The sequence below is a fragment of the Cynocephalus volans genome, chromosome 11, assembly GCF_027409185.1.
Source record: "Cynocephalus volans isolate mCynVol1 chromosome 11, mCynVol1.pri, whole genome shotgun sequence".
Taxonomy (NCBI): Eukaryota; Metazoa; Chordata; class Mammalia; order Dermoptera; family Cynocephalidae; genus Cynocephalus; species Cynocephalus volans.
The window spans coordinates 98,848,854-98,871,706 of NC_084470.1; the positions used below are offsets into that span (position 1 = coordinate 98,848,854).

The 22,853-nt window shown below is 51.9% G+C and overlaps 1 protein-coding gene across 2 annotated transcripts; it reads right to left on the reverse strand.

The window, feature by feature from the left end:
• Nucleotides 1-891: 891 nt before the first annotated feature.
• Nucleotides 892-21,264, reverse strand: MCM2 (minichromosome maintenance complex component 2). Of its 2 annotated transcripts, none has more exons than XM_063114420.1 (16): nucleotides 21,175-21,264; nucleotides 20,192-20,421; nucleotides 16,315-16,490; nucleotides 15,928-16,188; nucleotides 15,020-15,239; nucleotides 14,215-14,422; nucleotides 12,508-12,642; nucleotides 12,064-12,255; nucleotides 6,643-6,736; nucleotides 5,411-5,661; nucleotides 5,139-5,265; nucleotides 4,558-4,637; nucleotides 3,413-3,664; nucleotides 2,494-2,676; nucleotides 2,117-2,272; nucleotides 892-1,721 (listed from the first exon to the last, which is right to left on the reverse strand). In XM_063114420.1, exons 1-16 carry the CDS (start codon nucleotides 21,178-21,180, stop codon nucleotides 1,611-1,613), a joined length of 2,682 nt encoding a protein of 893 aa, XP_062970490.1. In that variant the 5' UTR covers nucleotides 21,181-21,264; the 3' UTR covers nucleotides 892-1,610. The 2 variants fall into 2 exon arrangements, with proteins under 2 accessions (XP_062970490.1, XP_062970489.1); XM_063114419.1 differs by having other exon boundaries at nucleotides 4,558-4,670.
• Nucleotides 21,265-22,853: the final 1,589 nt, after the last annotated feature.

Genomic DNA, 22,853 nt, shown 5'->3' on the forward strand with positions numbered 1-22,853 from the left:
TTTTCCCCCACTGTGCTACCATCACCCTAATCTCTACCCTTCCACTCTTCTCTCCCATCAAAATTTTCTGTACCTCTAGAGACAGAAAGTAGATTGGCCTAGGGCAAGTACCACTGTGGCCAGCTCCATCTCACCTTTAGAAAGGTCCCTTTATCAGCGATCTCCACCCCACCACTGCTCCCTTCACAGCTCCTCCTCTCCACGGCAGACTCTATGGGGATTTTCCTTTTGCCAACTGTAAGTCTAGTCCCTGCCCCAATACCATACGACTCTAGGCTCTGTAAGGGCAGAAACCATGTCTGATTTGCTCACCTGTTATGGGGTGGCGCTCATTAGGCTCTTAAGTAGTACTTGTGGAAGAAACTGAGGAAGTCAGACACACTAGTTTTCATCAAATATCTGCAGATTAACACATGAAGGATTCATCTTGGGAAACTTGCACAAGATGCAGAGACACCAGCTAAATCAAAGGTGAGGACCGATGTCTGAGAATCGCATGTGTTCTGCAATCCCTCCAGGAGCTCATCAGCATCTCCAGGTAGAGGTCAGACGGACGGTACTGCTCCATTAAGAGGCGGGGCACCACCCCCAGTCCCTCCACATGCACATGTGTATTCCAGGATTTTCATGAGTTCCCCTTAGAGGTCACAGAGGCAGCAGCTGCACACCGAGTTCTCCAGGGAGAGCCATATCACTTCTGCTTTCTCCACATGCACAAACAGAACTGGTATTCTAACTCCACCTACCTCCTACAGAAACCCAAAGGCAGAAGATGAAAGGTGCTTCCAAGGAAGTCCAGGAAACCTGGGTTATGATATTAAAACAGAAATGAGGGCAACGGATACCAGTATTTAGATCTTATTCAACTTTATTCTTTTTTAATTCCTACATGCACCTGTCTTCCTCCACCTCCAACTCAACTTTATTAAAAATTAAAACTACAAAAACAAAAATTGAATGTATAAACAGTAAGTGAATGGGGAAATGGTTAAGCAGAGGAAAACAGATTAATATAGCAGTGGTGACCGATAGTCATGCAGCAGATAATTCCCGCAATCCACATCCACCTCCTCCAACTGCAGAAGCCCCTCACAGGGAGCAAACATGCTGTGCTGGCAGGGTTACGCTCTCTTCCACCATGGAGGCTCACAGAAAAAGACTACAAACAGCTTGCTCTTTGGCCAAAGGTGGCAGAAGCAGGCTGAACACGCAACTCACACCAAGAGGGCCACAGTTCTAACATCCACAAGGCTGTTCAGTCACCTGAAACACACCCTGGATGTCCCAAACACAGGAACTCCAACCCAAGGTACCAGGTGGAGACAAACCACTTGCAGGGCATTGGCTGCTAAGCAGCTGAAAAACACACACTGGCAAAGGGTGCCCACCCAGAAGGCAAGAGGACAAGGGGGAGCCAAAGAAGTAAACAGCATCGTTCCAAGTCACAGCCTGTGCCCAGCAGACTGGAGGGAAGCCAGATGTCCAGCTGCAACCCCAGCCCACTCTGAGCCCATCAGTGGTGTGGCTGTGTCTGTAACGCAGTCGACTGAGTGTGTGGTCCAACATCCCTAGGCCAGCACCACAGGGGGCACCGTGCATGGCCCAGGGCCTCAGAACTGCTGGAGGATCATTTTCCGTTTCAAATCATGGCTGAACTTGTTCATCCTGAAGAGCTCACTGTCATAGAAAGCAGAGAGGTTGTGGATGTTGATCTGACGGGCCTAAGAGGAGGAAACGTACAATGAGCTGTGAGTGACGTGGGGACGGGCTACAGCGTTTCCAGAGCTTCCCAGTTCCTGTGTGCTTTCCAACAACACCGTCTCAATCCGTGGGAGGGGAGAAGCCAGGACTTCTGATCTTAGCTCCACCAGCTGCCATGTGAACTTAGATGAGACATTTGGTTGCCCTGTGCCTGTCTCCACCTCGTATAACAGGATGGCAATTAGAGGACCTACCTCCTTCGCCTACTAAGATTACAGCACACTGTACACACTCAACAAAGGGCTGTCATCAAGGCCCCTCCCCTTAATGGCCCACTGTGATCACCCTCCAAAGACGACTCTGATAACTCTCAGGATGGCAAACCCCAACCCTCACCTCCCATCTGCACCCATACCTTGTCCACCAAGTCTTTCTCAGGAACTTCAATCGTGTCCTGCTGGGCCCCAAAGCGGTTGCGTTGATATGTCACCTGCTCTGCTACTAACTGCTTCAATATGAAGAGCAACAGCTCATTGTTATCTCGCCGGAATGAAAGATAGCGGGCAAAAGTCTGCAGGAGAAAAGACAGCGTCAAACGCCACCCCACCCCCTCCACCACGCTCTCATTGCCATGGGCTCAGAACAGTGGGCAGAGAGCCACTCCTGCTCCCAGCAGCACATCAGAGCTGGAGGTCCAAGTCAGAGTCTCGAGGTGCCCACCTGTAGCCTCCTGTGCTGAGCTGGCCCTTCAGGCCAGGTGCATAGGAGCCCCAAGCCACTGCTCGTACCCACCTTCCGCATGCTGCGCATGACACTGAACTTCTGTGTGTCGATGAAGCTCTCCAGCATCACACGGATGGCCATGTTGACATCGTCTTCTATCACATAGTTCCTCAGGTGGATGCGTGCATGGGCCTCTGCCATACGGATCATGGACTCGATGTGCCGCACTGTGATGGGGATGCTGCCTGTGGCCTGGGGAGAAGCATAGCATCAGGTCTTCCTCAGGCAGGACAGAGCCAAGGAAAATAAAGTGGACTCCTAGCAGCCAGAACCAAAAGGACTCATCTAACAGCCACGGCAGAGGTGCTTGGCAGAGACACCAGGTGAAGTCATGCTGCCCACGCCTTCTGGAGATGTGGATGCTGAATGCATGCAGCTTGTCCCTGCTGTGCCCGCACAGCTCTGCTTCCACCTGCTGACCTGGATGAATCTCAGAGCCTGTTATATTCGTGGCTAACTGTACTAGTTATTGTCACACACTAAATACTGCATAATCCAGTGCAATGTAAGTGGAGAAAAAAGTTGTTTCTATGAAAACTAAGTTGAATGCTCTGAAAAGACTTGGTAAAATTAAAAGTAAAAAGCAGAAACAAAAGGAAGGTGCTATCTTGACTGGGTTTGGGCGAGACAGAGCAATGAACAAGAATGTGCGTCCCAATCGCTTGTGTGCTGCCTTCAAAGGAGCAGACTGAACCTAGTGCAGACCTCATGCTCCTGCGGGTGGGGTTCTCAACAATCACGAGGCCTTGGTCCTGCACCGAGACAGACAGCAAATGCATGCCTGAGTCTCATCTAGAACAAAACGGTCAAGGTGTACAAGCATTACTGTTTTTAACACCTTCCTGCACTGACAACATGGACTGACTGGCACTTGCCCCCACCAGCCTGTGCATCCCTCCCTGTGGCCCCCAGGCCACCTGTCTCTCACCAAGGACTCTTTCCTCAGGTCACTATACATCTTGGCCACCTTGTCCTGGTCCATCTGGTTGATCTTGGGGTGGACCTTCTCCTTGGCGTAGATGATGTACTTCTTCAGCACCTCCTGGGGCAGAGGCTCCACGCCGTGTGTAGTGGGCATGGCAGGCTCTGGGGCACTGCCGTTGGCCAGCCCCTCCTCGTCCTTGTTGCTGGGGTGGTGTCTGACGTGGCTGCCAACCACGAAGCGGGCCAGCATCTCATCCTAAGGCAAGATGTGAGGGGTGGTTGTGAGGGCAGGCACGTGGTGGGGCTGGAGGACGTCAGCCAGCTGGAAGGCACGAAATGCCGTCCACGGGAGCTGTGACAACGGCGTTCTCTCAATGGCATCCTCGTCCCATCCACCATGTGCCAGGCAGCTCTACATGCCCAGGGCATGTGCACCGGTAAACGTGACAAAGCCCTCATGGAGCTCACCTCCTAATGAGGGACAGGAGACAAATACAGCTGTAAAAATTAGTGAAAGTATCATGTGCTAAGAAGAAAAACAGGATGATGGGATCGAGAGACCAGGGAGACTCCAGGTGTCAGACAGCATTCCAGGAGGAGGACAGATGTGTTGAAAGCCCAGGCCTGGCCTTTCTGAAGGAGAGAGAGCAGGCAGGTGTGGTAGGGAGGAGGAAGGAGGGTAGCTGCAGAGATGGTCAGAACAGCTGGAACAGACCACACAGGGCCCGGCAGGTGCAGGGGACTGCAGATTCTATTCCAATGAAGGTGGCGAGTGGCCAGCATGTAAGGGGGAGGAGCCTGATCTGATTCATGTTTCTAAGTGGAGGATGGTCTACATGGGCCTGAGGGTGGAGCCAGGAGACATTCAGATGGTGGTGGCACCTCAGGGCAGAGGAGAAGCAGTAGGAAGTGGGAGACCCAGGGCGGGACCAATGGGACCTGGTGGTAGGCTGTACACTGTGCTGAGTGGGCAGCCAGGGAGGGGCTGGAGAAGGAAAGAGAGACCAGGATGCCTTTTAGATGGGAGAGACCGAGGGGGCATGACTGGAAAGCAGGCCGCAGCATATGTGGGGTCCTTTTCCTGGTGCTGGCACTCTGCATGGCTCCAAGCCTCACTTGAGGTCCCCAACCTGGCAAGTGGGACTGTACCTGGACTGGGTCCACCGTGTCTCTGACCACACACAGGATGTCAAAACGTGAGATGATGGGCTCTGTGAGGTCCACGTTGTCTGCGAAGGTCAGCGAGGGGTCATAGCGCCCTCCTGAAACACAGGCACCTCCCCATCAGGGCATGTGCCCACCTCCTACTCAACCCCAGGGCTGCCTCAGTGGCAGAAGGGGATGAGGGGTGGAAGCAGAAGACAGAGGACGAATACCCACTGTCAGACATTCTGGGCAAAAGAGAATTAAGAGCTTCCCCTAAACAATACCTGAAAGAGCCTAATGGAGAAGAAAGCGTCCCTGTCTCTCAGAGAGGAGAAAAAACCAAGGGAAGCGACAGGGCCTGCACTCTGATCCCTTGCTGGCAAAACCACCGCTGCTGCCACCCAGCCTGATGATGCTGTGTTCTTGCCCTGCCTTCTGAGGTGCCCAGGGTAGTCCTGAGAACGTGGATCACCCGTGAAAACCATGGTGTCCCAAACCTTCCTCCCACCACTCCCACTCTGGCAAGACTTGTGGAAGAGGGAACACTTCCTGCTGCTGCCCCGTGACGTCCCGGCTCTGCATACCTATGGGGTTGGCAGCAGCCATGACGGTACAGCGCGCCTGCAGGGAGGTGATGATGCCGGCCTTCGAGATGGAGATGCTCTGCTGCTCCATGGCCTCGTGGATGCTGGTCCTGTCCTGGTCGTTCATCTGCGAGAGTCGAGTGCCCATCCCTCAGCACGATCCTGGCCCTGCCTGTGTCTCAGATGAGGTCCCCATGCTCTCAGGAACACTCTCCCCACTGAGGCCGGAGCCCACGACCTGCATCCCACCCACCATGTGACCCAGGACCCACCTTGTCAAATTCATCAATGAGACACACTCCTCGGTCAGCCAGAACCAGGGCTCCAGCTTCTAAGGTCCACTCTCTGCTGACAGGATGTCGCTGGACATAGGCTGTGAGGCCCACAGCTGACGCTCCCTGTCCAGTGGTGAAGATGGCTCGGCTAGACACTTTCTCGATGTATTTGAGGAACTGAGACTTGGCTGTGCCAGGGTCTCCACACAGGAGCACGTTGATGTCGCCCCGCACCTTGTGCTTACCACCTGGAGGAGACGGGATGGAGGTGGCGGGGCGGGAGGACACAACTGGCTCCCCAGCAACTCCTCAACCTGCTTGTGAGCAACAGCAAAGGCACGACCTCTCTAGACAGGGATGTGGCGCCCAATGACCAGCCTTCCCGCTCTGAGCACCTAACCCAGAGAAGCTTGTGTGTGGGTGCCCAGGAGGCACAGCAGACGGCGTCCTTTGTGAATGCAAAAAACTGGGAATAACGTAAACGTTCTCCACATAGAGGGAGACCTAAATAACTGCCATATGGACCATGATACAGTCATTTAAAAGAATGAACTTGCTCTGCATGCCCTGATATGAACAGATGCCAAATATGTGCCACTGAGAAGAGACCAGCTGGGGGTATATGCACAGGCATGCCGCTACACACACGTATGGGAAACACTGTTTGCAATGTAAACGTGTGCAGGGACGACATGAAATCCTGTGTGTGGCGTGGAAGTCTACGTAAATGTCGACAGAGGTCTGGGAGCATGCACACCCGTCTGGTCAGAGGGAGACCCACGGGAGGGGATCAGGATGACGTGAGGAGTCAATGGTGAAGGCAGCCTTATCTGTGACTTCTAACATTTTATCAAAGTGTAATATAAATACACACCACTGTCTTGGTTTTAAAACTTAATTTTTTAGAAGACAAAACATTAAAAAAATTAAAAATAAGAGAGAAGCAAAGACAGATTTGCTCAAATCACAAAGGCAGGCAGTTGTGAACCTAAGGACAGACCCTAGCTGCCAGACAGACACTAGCTGCCCGACAGCCCGAGATGCCCCAACTGTGGGCTGTCCTCCACCCACAATGAATGGGTCATGCCCAGTCTCGCCCCTTCAGCACACTCTTTCTCCCCAGCACCCAGACTTTAAAAACAAAGTCCAGCCTTGTTTGTCACCCAGAATGCTGGCTCCCCAGAGAAAGCCCCTGCGAAGGAAAGCTGGGTGGTGCTGCACCTGCTCACCTGGGTTTTTAGGCTCCCCTCCAAACAGAGCCAGGGCCAGGCCTCGCTTGATGTCCTCGTGCCCATAGATGGAAGGAGCAATGCTGGCAAAGATCTGAGGAAAGGGAGACCAGTGGGAATGGGAACCCCCCACACAGCGGGTCACCCATGTGCTCTGGCCTCTGGACAGGGATGTCCCCAGCTCAAAGCACCCACTCCACACTGCCATACTTCCATCAGGTCCTGGTAGCAAGCCTGGACCTGTCTTCTCATTAGTTGGCTATTCCTAAGAACCACAGAACTTTACAGCTTAATAGACTTGGTCTGACCCCTTAATTCTGTCATATTTCAGAAAGGACTTTCCGAAGATTGCAGACTAGGAGCAGAAATGAAACGGGCCCAGCCTGCAAGACAGTGCACTGTGTGGCAGGAGCATGGGCTTGGACACAGGAGACCTGTCACACGCTGCCTTACCCCAGCCTCAGTGTCCTCTCAGGGAAGGAGATGGTAACAGCCACCCAACACGAGGGTGAGCTCTAAGTGAGACAGTTCACACAGTGCTTGGTTCATGCTGGGCTACAATCAATGACAAATGTGGCACATCTGGGAGATCTCTTCACCAAGAGGTCCCGCAACTTCAACTGATGAGCCACTGGGACTCCATTTCATAGTGTGTGTGTATGTTTGTGTGTGAGAGAGAGACAGAGAGAATGCAAAACCTGCATGAGTTTGAAAGACAGAAACACAGACATCAAAGAGAGCTCCTGCTGTAGGAGACGGCTTCCAGCTCCACCTGCAGCATCACTGCTCCTTGATTGTTCTCAACCTTTATGCGCCCCCTACCCTAGTGGGCTCTGCAGGAGCTGATCCACATTCCATATTTCCCTCCTTACAGGACAGGCCAACAGGCTTGGAGAGCACCAGGCTCCGAGGGAGGTGGGCATCAAAGCAGGAAAATCAGCACTGGAAGCAGAGAGGGAGACCGACCCCGACTGGGCTGGATCTGGTGCGTCCTGCCTGTGCCATGAAATTCACGCACATTTACAGATGTCTCTAAATACTATTTCCCACTGAAAGTACATATCACTTCCCATAGGGCTTTTTGGAGAAATGGCTGATTTCAGATCTGGGGCAGGAAATGTACAAGAGAAGACTAAAGTATCTTCTAAAAGAAAGCAAAAAAAGCACTAAAAGATAAGCAGGGTCACACCAACAGGACTGACGAGCCACCATGAACAAGTTCACGCCGGCACGAAACAGCACACTGAGCAGGTGTGAGGACAACCACAGCGCTGGAGCCACTGTGACACCGAGGTCCACTGCCTGTAATGACACTCACTGGCCACCTTGGGAAGGTGCTGGAGAATGATTCATTACTTCAACAACTGGGAAGTAAAGGGGAACAATCACAAATTCGTCCTGCTTTTCCTGTGGGGGCTCTACCTGGGGGAACAGAGAGTGAATGAAGAGAATTCCTCTTTATGGAAGTGTCCCAACCAATAAATAAAGGATTTAGAAATTAAACATCCTCTTTTCTTCAACACCTAATGAATTACTGGATTTAGCCAACGATCGCCCATGGCTGCTAGCATCACAGAGGCCACCTCTGAAGTGGTCTTGCCGGGTCCTCTCACCCAAAAGAAGGAAACATACCAAAGTGATTCTAAGCTTCTGTGTCTAGCTGCCAATTCAGAGAAAACAGGTGGCAGAGGCATATATTCAACGAGAACATATCAGCAGCTTTTAGACTGTGGAAAATGCAACAGGACAAATGACAGTTTCTTCCATAAAAATAAAAAAAAATTAAAAAAAGCAAGAAAAAGAAGAGTGGAGACCTGAAGATCACAAGATGCAAGAGGGAGGTCAGCTAACGGCAGTGAGTGGATCCTCTTGGATCACTCGTGCTACACCTCCTGCTGGGTGAGCCAGGACCACCAGTCCTTGACTTCTCTTGACCCAGCCCACCTCTGGGTATTGTTTTTGTAGCCAGCGACCTTGCAGGATGAGGTAATGTCTTCCTCCAGGACCAAGAACAGCAGGCCAGCTCCCTGCTTGCTATGCGGGTAAGATTCCCCGAGCTCAGTCCCTCTCCGGCGAAGCAACCGCTGCATCAGGTGGGCCTCCATGGGAATAGAGGGCAAGGAGATCACATGAGCCAACACCCTCGCTGCCCACACTCCCCACGCTCCCCACTGCCGCTGCCCCAGGTACTCCAGGAGAGAGTAACAGGCTGACTTAAAACCCTCGTTCCCTCCTTTCTACAAAGGAGGAAACCAAGCTCTTTTCAAACCTTGTTCTCCCAGATGACAGAGGTAGCACTTGACGCCCGATTCATATGAACCTGAAGCTCATGCTCCTAACAGCTCTAGGTTAATGGTCTCCCATTGCTCCTCAGTCTCCCCAACCAGAAAACAGGGAGACAGCGCCCACCTGCATGTGCACTGTGAGCATGAGATAATGTAAGTAAAACAGCTAAAGCGTCAGGCTCACAAGCTGTTTTTATCCTGGGCACTAGTTCTTTGTTTTTTACATGCACTGCCTCAGGCTCCTCTGTCCAGGTCAGTACAAACAGTTTAATTGTTGTGACAACCTGTAATAACAGCAGCTACCTCCTGAGCACTCAGCAGCAGCAAGCACTTTACACGTCCTAACTAAACCTCTACAGCTCCACAAGGAGACATTCGCCTTTTCTCAGTCTCAGATGAGGTGGCTCATTTGATCGTCTAAAGATTAGGCCAAAATTCAAACCTATGAAGTCTGGCTTCAGACTGCACTCTTCTGCTGTTCTCCAAGCTCTATGCGTCAGGCATTTAAAGCCTTGACCCTCTTGGTGCCTAGGGTACACAGAAGGCAGCAGAGTTGTCACTGAGGTCATCAGGCTGGACAGAACAAGAGTAGGGTTGGGCACGTGTAGGGCAGCTACCCATGGGTGCCAGGCGGGCTGCTAGAGAGGAACACAGACCCAGGACCAACACGTACCTCATTTTCAAAAACCCAGGCATTCAGATTTTTAAGTGAAATCTCCTGATCTCTTAAGGATAACTAATTAAAAAATAAAAACCAAGATAAAAGGACAGTCAGCTGGAGGTGCCAGCAAGACTTCCTGCTGGAGCTGCTGCCTGAAGAAAACTGTAGAAAGCACAGTGGAGCCTTCTACGTGTGGGCAACAGGGTGTTCCAGAAGCTGGCCACAGGAGGCCTGTGGGGACTGCCTGGGCACATGCCCAGTCACACCCCAGATGTGCTGTGTCTTCTGCACTCCCACTGGCAGCTTCTCCAGTCTCCTTGAAGAGTAGAGTGGGAGGCCAGTGGCAAGAGTCAGGGCAGAGGAGATGAGGTGCTGGGAGAGTGTTCTGGAAGCATTCTGCTCCCTGGCACGTCAGGCAAATGAGCAGACGAGGTGATGAATGCACTGGACACCGCGGCTGGCTGCTTAGGGACTGCAAGACACGCAGGGCCAAGCGTGCCCCACTCTGAAGAAGCAGCTCACTAGCTCAGGTGAGATTCTGAAGAGGAGCCCATTGTACAAGACTCTGCTCTTCTGGGTGCTGAGGGCAGTGGAGTGGGAAGCAGGAGCCACTGGACACAGTCCTTTCCCTGCTATTGGCTTCCTAGCTCGTAAAGGAAGAAAAGTATTGTTTCTGTGTTTTCTTTCTTCATATCAGGAACCCCCATAAAATGTGAGCTCCCTGAAGGCAAAGATCACCTCTGACTTACCTACCACTGCATCCCCAGAACTCAGCCCTAGAGGATGTCAAGGAATCAATCTGTGTTGGCTGAACTAAGCTCCTGTCCTCCTGAGACCAGAGGACACCCACCTCTCCTATGAGGACCCTAAATCTTGGCAGCCTAGGGAAGACGGCCCAGCTCAACCCTCCAACAGAGCTGAGGACAAACCAGCACCGGCACCAGTCTTTGCCAGGGATGCGCCTCCAGAGTGTTCCTGAGCAATGACAGTAATGAACAAATAAAACAAATGCTCCCACGTCTACGCTCATGCAGCTACCATACATCCTTTCTCTCTCTCATCCCCTGACAAAAAGAATCAGGGATGAGTGGGGGGTGCAGAGAGGGAGATGACAGGAACAAGCACGCTCAAAATTAATTTTCTGGGGCAAGAAAGGCAAGGACCCAGAGAAACCCTGAGCGACAAGCCAACCTCTGCTGGGCCTGCGAGTGCCAGACGCCCCACCCCCAGTGGGTTCACTGTGTGAACGTGCGGTAGCTTCTCATGATGGACCCAAGCCACGCGGTACACCTGAGAAAAGGGCTTCAAGACACCAGACCACTCTGTCTACCTGCAGAAGATGCCTCGAGGAGTACGAAGGGAACAGGACAGACTGTGCACACATACAATATTAAGCAGTAGGTAGATGTGAGTAAAGGTGAAGGTTGAGGGGACTAAGAAGGGACAATCACAGCTGCGCTAAACAGGAACCAAGGAGGGAGGGGCACCGCGGCTTCCAGAGAAGGTGGCTGGCTGCGTCCGCGTCCTCCTCCCCTCGCCCTGTCCTCACGTACTCCCAGCTGCCAGCACCTTTTCCCCCATGCTCTGGGGACAGAGGTGAAGAGTCAGCCCTGGCTCCCATCCCTGGGAGGTTCACATGCCTCGAAAGGAAATGATCCAGTTCCTTGAACAAGCCAAGTAATCTGAACTGTATGTGGCCCTAAGGGCACTCGACTGCTCAGCATTAGAAACCCAATGGGAGGCCAAGTAGAGGAAGAGAAAGGAAGGGAGATCAGTGAGCCCGAGGACAAACAGCAACCTGGAAGCAGGATCAGCCTGAGCAGGAGAAATGCAGAGGCCTTTTATAAACAGAAAATTAATGTTCTGTTTAAGCAATCTACATTCCTACAACATAAATCCCCATCCCCAAACTTCAGTAAAAATGTCTACATTAAAAAAAAAACAAAAACAAAAAGAACACCATATTGGGGTAGCCCTCCTTCCTGGAGAAACTGCTGCTGGTTGGAGCTGGCTACTTGGGCACACTGTGGGACAAGTCACCCACTGCTCTGCCTGCGCTCCATCAGGCCAGCGCTGGACACGATCAGCTGAGGCAGAAGGAACTCTTACCTCACCCTTCTCAAACCCTGTGCTACCCAGGTGATTCTCCTCCTTGGCTCAGAGATAAGGACACAGGCTCACAGAGGTCACCCAAGTTATCCCATGACCCAGCTGGCTCATGGCAGAGCTGGAGGCAGGGCCACCCATCTTTACTCTACGCACGTCTATACTCTTTCTCTAGACCACAGCCCCCCCCGCCCCTCCCCCAGTTCAAGGCAACTTTACCGAGCTCCAGGCTAGGGATTAAAACAACGGAAAGGTGCAATTTCAAGACCAGGGGTCCTGACCGAGGGCCAGCTGGTGCCTGCAACACCCCCAACAGCCCTGTCACCTGCTCACAGGACCCGGCAGTTCCCAACCCGGCATTCCACCTGCCTTTTCCCCAATCTGCTGGTCCTTGGAGAGGCTAGTGATCATCTTCACATCCTCGTCGGTCAGCTCCCCCACAGCCACCTTGTTGTCCTTCTTGGCCACGTGGTTGGCCAGGATGACAGTGGCAAAGACAGGGAAGCCGTTGGCAGTGTTGAGGGAGCCATCATAGTTGTTGTGGTAGATGCCAGTCAGCTCCTGGGGAGAGGGAGGGGGAAAGGCCAAGGAGTCAGCGGGCCCAGTGAGGGCACAGTGGGAGCTGGAGCCACCTCCACACTGTCTTCATACAATTTCTCCTGATGCAAGTCCTTCCACCACAAACACCCAGACGAGTAACTCGGCAAGACCCTCCACTCCAACTAGCCAAACAGCTACGAGGAGACACACTTTGCCCGGGGGATTCAATGCCCTCTGTGACTTGGCTCCCTCCCGGCCTCCCCGGCCACATACTATCTCATCCCCTGGCTTGCAGCTGTCCACCAGATCAGCAAGGAGAATGGCGTCCTTGGAGTGAGGCAGCCGGCCGGCTGCCACCTTGCCCGGACTCTCCTGAATTCGGATGCGCTGGTAGTTCTGATAGATGGTCTGTGGGCGACAAACAGAAGGTCACAGGGGCCTGTCCCCATGTGGCAAAGACTTTATGCTCCTCAAAGCACTGACTTATTATGTAACTTGACCTTGACGACGGCCCCACGAGGATGGAGAACAAGCAGTATTACTACTTCCATCTCCTGACTAGGAAATGCAGAACCAAAGAGGGCAGGCAACGAGCCCACTGTGACCCAGCACAGCCGCGGACAGTCCTTGCTCCTGCCGCCACCCCTCTGGAATGCCTTCCTGCTGCTGGACCTGTTGTGAGTATGGATGCTGGAGCCAGGCTGCCTGGGTTCAAGTCCTGGCTCCATGTTCTGAGCTGTGTGATCGTGGGCAAGTGATTCTCTTTCTGTGTGCCTTCTCTGCAGAATGGGGATGCTAACACTGTAACTGCAATCCCACAAGGATTAAATCAAGCCACACATACATACAAAGCACCTAAAACAATACCCAACAAGTGGCAAGTCACATTAAGTGTGGGCTCTTGCTGTCAAGTATGTGCCAGTGCTGTGCCACGCAACTAATGTCCCTTATCTCATTTACTGTCTAGGAAAGAGACAACACGACATAGCAGATAAGGGTACATGCTTGGGATCAGAACACGAGTTCTAATCCTTTGGGCCACTTCCTGGCTGGATGACCTTGGTGGATATTTCTCTAACACCCATCTCTTCATCAGGAAAATAGGGTTAATAATAATACCTACCTTAAAAAAAAAAAAAAAAAAGATAATACCTACCTACCTTGCAAGGTGTCAGAGACTAGATAACACATGACCCACCACCCGGCACCTGGCAAATACTCCACATATTTTAGTTGTAAGTATTAGTCCTCTACTAGTTACTGTCTCAGGGTCCCTAGAAGCAGAGCCAGAAACTGCCCTTTGCAAGCAGCTTGTGGAGGGACTGAAAGGTGGAGCTGGACAGGAAGCAGACAGCATAAGGGAAGACTCCGGGCAAAGTTGTGGTCAGCTGAGGTCTCGTACGGGGCCCTTCCTGGCAAGGCAGCTCCAGCTGGGACAACCCTCAGTACTGCAGCAGATGCCCACGCAGCAAGGCAGCGAAGGGGACCATGGTGCCCACCATGGGGGCTGTGGTGACCCCACCTCGCAGATGAGGAAGCTCAAGTGCAAAGGCACACACAAGGAGCTCAGAAGCTTCAGCAAAGGGTCCGGAACAGCAGCATCTAAGGTGGCTCTGACCAGAGGCCCCACATGAAAGGCCCACAGGAGCCACGCAGGCACCAGACACAAGCTGAGAGGAGACAGGGCTGTGGAGACTGGAAAGCACGTGCCCCGGAGGAGGCCAGCAGGAAGCAGGCTGTTTTCCAGATCTTCTCAAGTTTCAAGAGAAGCCATGGACTTAGATATTTTAAACAAAATAGCCCAGTTTTTAGTTTAGCTTGAATTCTTAAACACATTGTGTGGGCCAAACAAACCCTCCAGCCAGATGGATGTGGTCCATCTGGAGGCAGCCGACACTCAGCTCCGTTCCATGCTCTGAGGCTGCCCCAGGGCTGTGGGCCTGTCAGGACGTGAGCAGCAAGCAACATATTCATTCTTACCTCCTCCATGTTGACTTCAAAGGGGCCGGCTGACTGGCACTCAGGGCAGGAGCCCGGCTTCACCTCCTGATTCTGGGACTGGCAGAAGGGCCCCAGGACAAAGCTGCACTTGTTGCAGTTGTACTTGACCAGGCTGAGCTGGGGCAGGACGCCTGTGCAGCTGGTCACCACCCCGCTGGTGCGGATCAGCTGGTTCAGGTGCAGCTGCCTGCACAGACAGAGGGCACGTCAGAGGCCTGGGAAGCTTGAACCATGCCTGCACATGAGGGCAGTCCGACACACCACCCTGGAGAACTGCTCCACTCCCCCCCAACTCCCGTGCAAGCAGTCACCTGGGATGAGGCTCTCTGATAAAAGTTTGGATGTACTGTCCCCCCCAAAACTCATGCAGAAATCTGATCCCCAATGTGGCAGTATTGGAAACCAATTGAGTCATGGGGGCAGATCCCTCATGAATGGATTAATGCTCTCCCTGGAGAGTGAGGGTCCTGAGTGAGATCTCGCTCTGAGTTCCCACGAGAGCTGGTTGTTTAAAAGACCCTGGCACCTCCCCTCTCTGTCTCTTGCTTCCTCTCACTATGTGATCAGCTTGTACCCACTGGCTGCCTGCCGCTTTCTGCCATGAGCAGAAGCAGCCTGCAGCTGGTGCCAGATACAGCTCTCCCAGAATCGTAAGCCAAATAAATCTCCGTTCTTTATAAATTACCCAGTCTCGGGTATTTCTGTTATAGCAACACAACAGACCAATAAACTCTCCCTGGCTGCTGCCCTTCTCTAGAACACCAGAGCCACACCCTCAGCTCACCTCAGTGAGCGCAGCTCCTCCACCAGCGGCAGGTGGGAGATGCGGACGTGGATGTGGCTGGCAATGCGGTCATACTTGGGGTACATGGCCAGGACCACCTCTAGGGCAGCCTCATCAAAGATCTGCAGCAGCTCTGCGGGTGCCTCGGGCAAGAAGTAGGCCAGGACATGCTCCCTGGCTGCCAGGTCCTCGTAGTTCACCACCAGGCTCTCGCGGTTCTCTAGAGGCAGACAGGAGTGCAAGAGATTAAGCATGGCCTGAGCTAGACCACAGAGATGGTTTCCACCTCACAGAGCCGCCTTTGTGAGGAGGTCCACTTGCCCAACCGGGACTTCGAGCCAGAAAGCCTGGCTTTTCAGTTCTCAGTCTACCACACTCATCTACATGACTGAGATAAGTTACCTGTGCTGAGCCTTGACTTCCCACTCTGTAAAATGGGCACATCACACAGTACACAAGGGGGATTAAATTAAATATGAATTGAGCACCTGCAGGGCTACAAACAGAATTGATACATGGCCAAGAAGGAAACCCATGAAGAAATCACATCAAAGACAAGACAAAAGGAGTGGAAGGGACTGCAGGAACCAAGATCCGCACTCCTTTTAAAGTCAATTCCTGTCACAAAGAAATGTGTTGCTACTTTCTGATCAAAGTAATAATCCAGATTTTTATATAAAATCTGCCCATTTTTAAGCATGTCAAAACACACTTCGGTAGCTCAGATGTGGTCCCTGCACAGCCAGTGGGACAGTCCTAGTTCTGAACCTCAATATCTTCTGGGTCCCAGCTCCTGTCCAGCTCTGCACAAGTCCCCGGATGCTCCCTGCATGTCATGTGTGTTCAGTCTGCAGCTCTCCACAGGGGCGGGGTTGCGAGGCTCTGTGTGAGCTGCAGGGATACCGCACCTTTGCACATGTCGCTGATACGCTCCTTGAAGACGTTGTGGCCGCGGCTGTCCACATGTGTGCGCAGGAAGTTCTTGAAGCGGTGGTGGATCTCCAGCCGGGGGCCCGCCATGCTCACCCACTCGCGCACAGAGTGGCCCTTGAGGTCCTCCAGGTTCTCGATGCTCTCGATCATCTCCTCGTCCTCCTCGCCGTCCTCCATGGCCCGCTCCACCTGGCGGCGCTTGCGGGTGGGACGCTCCTCATCCTCCTCATCGCTGTCTGGCGAGGTGAGGAGCACCAGCAAGTGAAGCCACTCCCAGCCCCTCCCGGCTCTCCTTCCCCACTTCCTGAGGCTCTGGAAGCCAGGACAGCCCCTTCCACCGGCCTGCAGGCACGTGAACCTACCGTACAGGAGCCCACGGCGGATGCGGCCCAGGCCCCGGCCAGCCTCCCGGTCACGTTGCCGCATGGCCCGTTCGGCCGCCTCCCTCTGACTGGCCGTCAGCTCCTCTACATCCTCGTCATCCAGAGCCAGTCCCTCAGCCTCATAGGTGTCCAGCTCTGGGATGGCACGGTAGTCCCTGAGAGAGGCCCAAAATGAATGAAGTTAGTACCCAAAAAAGACACTATCCAGGAACTGGGCCTGGGCCTGCTCCACAAGGCTCAGGAGTCCCAGCCTGGTCAGGCCTAGAGGCTCCAGGTCAGAAACACAGAAGGCTCGAAAGGGTCTTCAATGGAGAAACACAATGGGGTCTGTCCACACAATGGAGTATTACTCAGCCTTAACAAGGAAGGACCCTCTGACACCTGCTACGAAACGGATAGACCAGGAGGATGTAATGCTGACTGGAAAAAGCCAGACACAGAAGGGCAAATACTGTGTGACTCCACTTACATGAGGTCCCTAGAGTTGTCAGATTCACAGAGACAGAAAGTAAGATGATTTTGCCAGGGGATGGGGGGAGTGGGATGGGGAGTTTAGGATGTTGGAAAAATTCTGGAGATGGACATTGGTGATGGCTATACAACAACGTGAATTTACAAGGGTACTTCAAAAAGTTTGGGGAGGAATAAAATTAAAAGGTAATGTGAATCTTTCTGTGAACTTTTTTAAGTTCCGTTGTATTTAATGCCACTGACTTGCACAGTTAAAAATGGTTGGGGCGGGGAGAGAGAGGAGGGAGGGAGGTTTCGATAATGGGCCACAATGATCAACCACATTGTATATTGACAAAATAAAATAAAATTTAAAAAAAAAATGGTTAGGATGATAAATTTTAAGTATTCTGCCAAAATTAAAATTAAAATAGTGGGTGGTCTCTAGACAACTTCAAGCACCCAATAAGGTATTCAAGGAACCACAAATATTCAGGACAGAAAGGCTTCAGAGAGCCAACCCCAAGCGCCCCCCACACCTGAAATCTCCCTGCACCGTCTCTGTCTCTGCCCATGCCTCCTTCAAACACTCTGATGTCCTGGGAAGGGCATCAGCACAGTCAGCCAAACCATCCTCTCTGAAACGGCCACCCACTGGCTCAACAGTCAGGGCTATGTCAAGACCATCAAATACTCATTTTCCATGTGATTATCTTTCAGATATTTGAAGAAAAGCCAATGCCTTAATAAGAAATCCACAAGAGCAAAGTACTGCACTTTCCTCCCTGCACTGCTGGAAGGCAAACATCACTACTCCATCCGAAAGATGAGGAAACTGGTATTTGAGGGGGTACTGTGATTTCTGCCAAATGTTATTCAGCAAAGCTGGGTATCAAAATATGGTCCAACCACAGATTGCTGGCTCTTTGCTTGATACCAAGCCACCTCTCTAAGACAATCTTCTTGAATTCTCCTTTTCAAAGTAAGTGATGATTAAGAAAATTGCTACTTTTTTTTTTTTTTTTTGGGTGCAGTAAACGCTGTCAGACTACTTTCAAAACAAATAAACTCCACATCACTGATACTAGAAACAGAACCCAAGTAAATAGCTGAGCTGATCTGGGTCAGAATTTGTGGTAGATTAAATTATGTCAACCCCAAACTCCCTGAAGCTTGAATTGTGTCCCCCAAGTTTTTATGTATTAGAAACTTGGCCCCCACTGTGACTGTTAAAAGGGTGGGAAATCCTATCATGGTAATCAAAAGATGGACCCTGAAGAGGTAATTGGATTGTAGGACTGTGCAGAAGTGAGTGGATTAAAAATGGTGGTCAGGGGTGTGGTTCTGAGGGCTTTAAAAGAAGAGGAGAGGAGAGTCTGTCTCTTGCTCTCTCTGCTTCCACCATTTTGCCATGTGAGACCCCTGGGTTGCTGTCACCACCACCAGATGGACTTTAGACTTCACGGCCTCAGAAACTGTAGCCAATAAACTTTGTTTTCTTTATAAATCACCCAGTCTCAGGCATTTTGTTATAAGCAACATAAACAGACTAATAAAGAATTCTTCAGTGTTCCCAAGGAAAAGGTCTCTGTTTGACTCTTCCAGGAGATCAAGTCACACCAAACATCCTCAGCAGAACTGTCATTTGGTCCACACACAAAAAAATTTAAATTGGACTTCAAATGTCAAAACTCTTGTACCTCAAAAGGCAACATTAAAGAATGACTAAGACAAGCCACAGATTGAAGACAAAATATTTGTGAATTACACATCTGACAGAGAACTTGTATTTAGAATAAGTTATAAAAAACAAAAAACAAAAACTCTTACAACTCAACAATAAAAAGTCAAGCAACACCATGAAGACTGGGTAAAGGATCTGAACAGACTTTTCTACAAAGACATACATGGGTACTTCAAAAAGTTCATGGAAATATAGTTTAAAAAGCTAATACAAATCTTCCCATGAACTTTTTGAAGAACCCTCTCACAAATGGCCAATAAGTACACAAAAAGATGCTCAGCATCACTAGCCATAGGGAAATGTGAATTAACACCACAGTGGGCTACCACTTCACACCCATCGGGATGACGAGAATCAAAAACACAGGTGAGTGTTAGAGAATGTATGGAGAAACTTGAACACTCATACACTGTTGATGGGAATGTAAATGGTGCAGCTGCTTTGGGAAACAGTCTGGCAGTTCCTCAAAAGATTAAACACATGACCCAACAATCCCATTCCTAGATAGAACTGAAAAGATGTCCACATAAAAACGTGTACATGAACGTTCACAGCAGCATTATTCATAACAGCCAAAAAGTGCAAAGAACCCAGATGTCCATCAACTGATGGATAAATAAAATGTGCTATATCCATAAAATGGAATATTATTCAGCCACAAAAAGGACTGAAGTACTGCTACACGCGACATCATGGATAAGCCTTAAAAACCACATTAAGGGGCTGGCCTGTAGCTCACTTGGGAGAGCGTGGTGCTGACAACACCAAGTCAAGGGTTAAGATCCCCTTACTGTTCACCTTTTTTTTTTAAAAAAAAACCACACTAAGTGAAAAAAGTCATCACAAAAGAGCATGTATTATGATTCCATTTACATAAGATGGCCAGAATTGGAAAATCTAGAGATAGAAAGATTACTGGTTGCCTACAGGTGGGGATTGGAACTGGGATTACCTGTAAACAGGCAAGAAGGATGTCTCAGTGGGATGATGGAAACGTTCTAAAACTGGATAGTGGCGATGGTTGCACAACTCGAGAAATTTACATTGAATTGTATTCTTACAAGAGATGAACTCCATGATATATAAAGATTATTGCTCAATAGTTTTTTTAAAAACCACAAAAATAAAATCTAATTGAGCACAGATAACAGAGCTTACTTCACTGTCCTAGCATTAAGCCTCAATAACCTTTAATACATGTTTATTAGTAAATATGAACACTTCTAACACAAGGCATGGTATAGATTAGGTACAATAAATGTTTGCTGATCGAACCTAAATCTTGATTAATCAAACCCCCAACCCCCTACACACATTTTCTTTGGAAATTTGCAGAGGAACACGGGCTATCTGTTCCCTGTCTTTTTGAGCCGGCACCTCCTGTCATGGTCCTCCAGATCAGAAATTCCTTGCATCCACTAGGGCGCATACCTCATGGACTTGGGGCTTATCCTAGCTCTAGGATCTAGTCTCGCCAAGCTAGATGCAGCAAGTTAAATGGACCTAAGTTGTGGCTCTGTGGACCCGTCTCTGCCCAGGCCCTGGACCAAAGGCAAGATGCCATCATGCGTCTGCTCCCCGGCATCCAAAGCTAGGCCACCAGACACACAATGGGCTCTCTGCAAAACTATCTGTTGAGTCCAGGGCCATGTATAAAAATACCTCTCCATGCCATCTCCAATAAGCTCCTCTCCATCCTCTTCTTCCTCCAGGGGCCCCTCTGTACCTAGCAGCCCCTCAGACTCATCCTCAAAGGGAGGAAGGTCACGACCAGGGCTGGAGGTCAGGGCATCAGTGCGCCGGGAGCTTCGGCCAGGGCTGGAGGTGTGAGGGTCATTGCTTCGCCCACGCAGGGCCGGGCTGGATGCCACAGTGAAGGACTCGGATGATTCCTGCAAGAGAAGCAGTAGCTGCTAAACACCTAGGAGGTAGGTGAGGACCGAACTGTCTTCCTTTTTATCATAAGGAGGACTTCCCTCCTGTCTCCCTGTCCACCAGTGACTCTGTCCTGACACACACCAAACCTCGTGCAGCCTCAGGACCTCTTGCTGCTGCCTGTGCCTGGAATGCCCCCCACTAAGCTCTGGGCCAATGGCTTCTCAACCCACAGGAACCAGCTCTAATGTCATGTCCTCACAAGATCCGGGTTACTCAGGTTTCCCTGAGTTTTCTTCATTTGAAATCACTGGGGTTGTGGTCATTTGCCTCCCCCTTAAGCATGCATTAGACCCATGTGAGCTCCCAGTGTGCCAGGTACTGTGACAGGAAATGGGACACAGAGCCACCAAAACATGAGGTCTGGAACTTGAAGACTGGTGGAGGGCACAGATGGTGAACAAGACGAGAGACGAGGGAAAGACAACAGGAGGTGCAGGAAGACGTGCGAGCCTGTATGTCCTGCGTACGCCCAGTAAGCACGTGCGGAATGAATAAACGGTAGGGGCCCGGCGGGACAGGCCGCTGCAGGGGAGGCGGGTAGCCAAGTGGACTCCAACCGTGCGGGTCCCACCTGCCTCGCGGGCCCCGCAAGACGGGCGCGCGGAAGACAAGTGAGCCGTGCGCTGCAGCCAGGGCCCTCCCCACCGGTCCCGCCAGCCCGGCCCCGCCGGCGCGAACCTCGTCCCCGGCGCCCGACCCGCGCTCACCGCCATCGCCGCGCCGCGAAGCTCCCCGCCGCCTCCACCGCCACCAGTTTTCGCGCGAAAAGCGGTTCACGTGACCCGCGCCAGCCCGAGAGGCGCCCGAGGGGACGCGACGTCATGACGTCGGCGTCTTAACGTCCAATGGGCGCGCGGGCGGGCCTGAGGGTTCGGCCCCGCCCACTACCCGCCTGAGGCCCCGCCCCCGTGCCCTGCGCTGCGAGCGCCCGCGGAGGCGTGGGAGGTGGTGGGCGATCCGGAGGGTGGGTTCGCGGGGAGAGCAGCGGGTCTAGACCGGGAAGCAGAAACCCTCGCAGTTAAGAGACACCAGCGAAGGTGCGGGGGGGCCCCGGGCTGGGGCCACCAAAGAGAAGTAGGTTGGAGGAGGTGGGCAGGCTTGCGGTCTGCCCGGGGTCTCTCCACGCATGGGCTGGGCCGCTGTCCAGTCTGAAGACTCATCTCGGGGAGGATAGGCGCCCGAGCTCCCTCAGGTGACAGGATCAGGTCCCCGTGGGCCGCTGGGTGGGGGCTTCTCCGCAGGTGAGCGGCCGTGCAGCACAGAAGCGTGTCTCACAAGGACACTTCCTCACTTTTGCCCTCCCCTGATTGTTAGAAGAAGGTCGCTCACTCTGAGGGAAGCCGAGGCCTGAGGACACTCATGCAGCCCTGGGGACGGGCCCACGGGTGGGGAGCTGAGGACCCCAGCCAATAACCGTGTTGGACTTGCTCTGCGTGCACATCACCTTGGGGTTTTGTGCTCAGGTCAGTAGGCATCCAGCTCTGAGACAGCTGCTTGAAGACACTGCCAAGGACAAGTCTCCCACCTTCTGATTCCACAGTCCATAGCCTGTGCATTTCATCCTCAAGGAATCCAGATGGCTGCTCCTCCTCCAGACATTGAATCTGACCCATATAATGAGCCAGCTCATCTGTAATCAACCTCAGCCTTTTCCCTGCATAAAGAACCGCCCCGCCCCTGTCCCATCAGCCATAGGTTTGGACTGAGGGGAGAGGAGGTGCTAGTGCAACAATGGTGGGTAATGTGGATGTGCAACGGACTGCTGCTGGGCATACCTGAATGTACAGCTGAGTGGGCCTGATAGAACCCACTCATGAGGGGCAGCTCTGGCCCCATGGCCACTCGATGTCCCCTAGTCATCCTCTCTGCTGCAGATGGCCTGGCCTTTCTCCAAAACCCTAGTGGTCTACACCGTGGTTTTCCCACTAGGGCTTGCCATAAACTTCACACAGCATCTTCCCCCATCACGTAAGCCTCTCATATCATAGGGTCTGTGGGTTCTGTGGCTTCAGGGACAACCCTTTCCTGCTGTGGGCCTCACTCAATGTTGGAGGACTTAATGATGCCCAGAGATATATGGGTCAGAGCAGCATTCCCGAGTGCGGAATAAGCTGCCTCCAGTACCTGGGGAGGCCTGCTAAGCATTGTGCTTCCTTTGCTGTGACAAAGTGTGCAAGGCGCAACCATTTGTCCTCTACTGTGGAGGGAATGTCCTGGTAAGCCCTAGACCACTAGACCCCTACCAACTTCACTGATGTGGGAAGCCGCGGCTCTTCGTAGGGGTTATCTTCTACCCTCAGGAGCACAAGTGTCTCATCACGGTCTCCATTGACTTGTCACTTCTTGCTCATCCAGCCAGATTACCAGGCTGTCATCGATATAGCGA

Bases quoted from the DNA above. Each gene is read 5' to 3' on its own strand.
- MCM2 (XM_063114419.1), bottom strand. The intron at 16,491-20,191 runs GTATTTTTATAC...GGCCTCTCTCAG, and splicing joins ATTGGAGATGGCATGGAGAG to GGACTACCGTGCCATCCCAG. The intron at 1,722-2,116 runs GTATGGGTGCAG...TCCTCCTCTTAG, and splicing joins AGAAAGACTTGGTGGACAAG to GCCCGTCAGATCAACATCCA.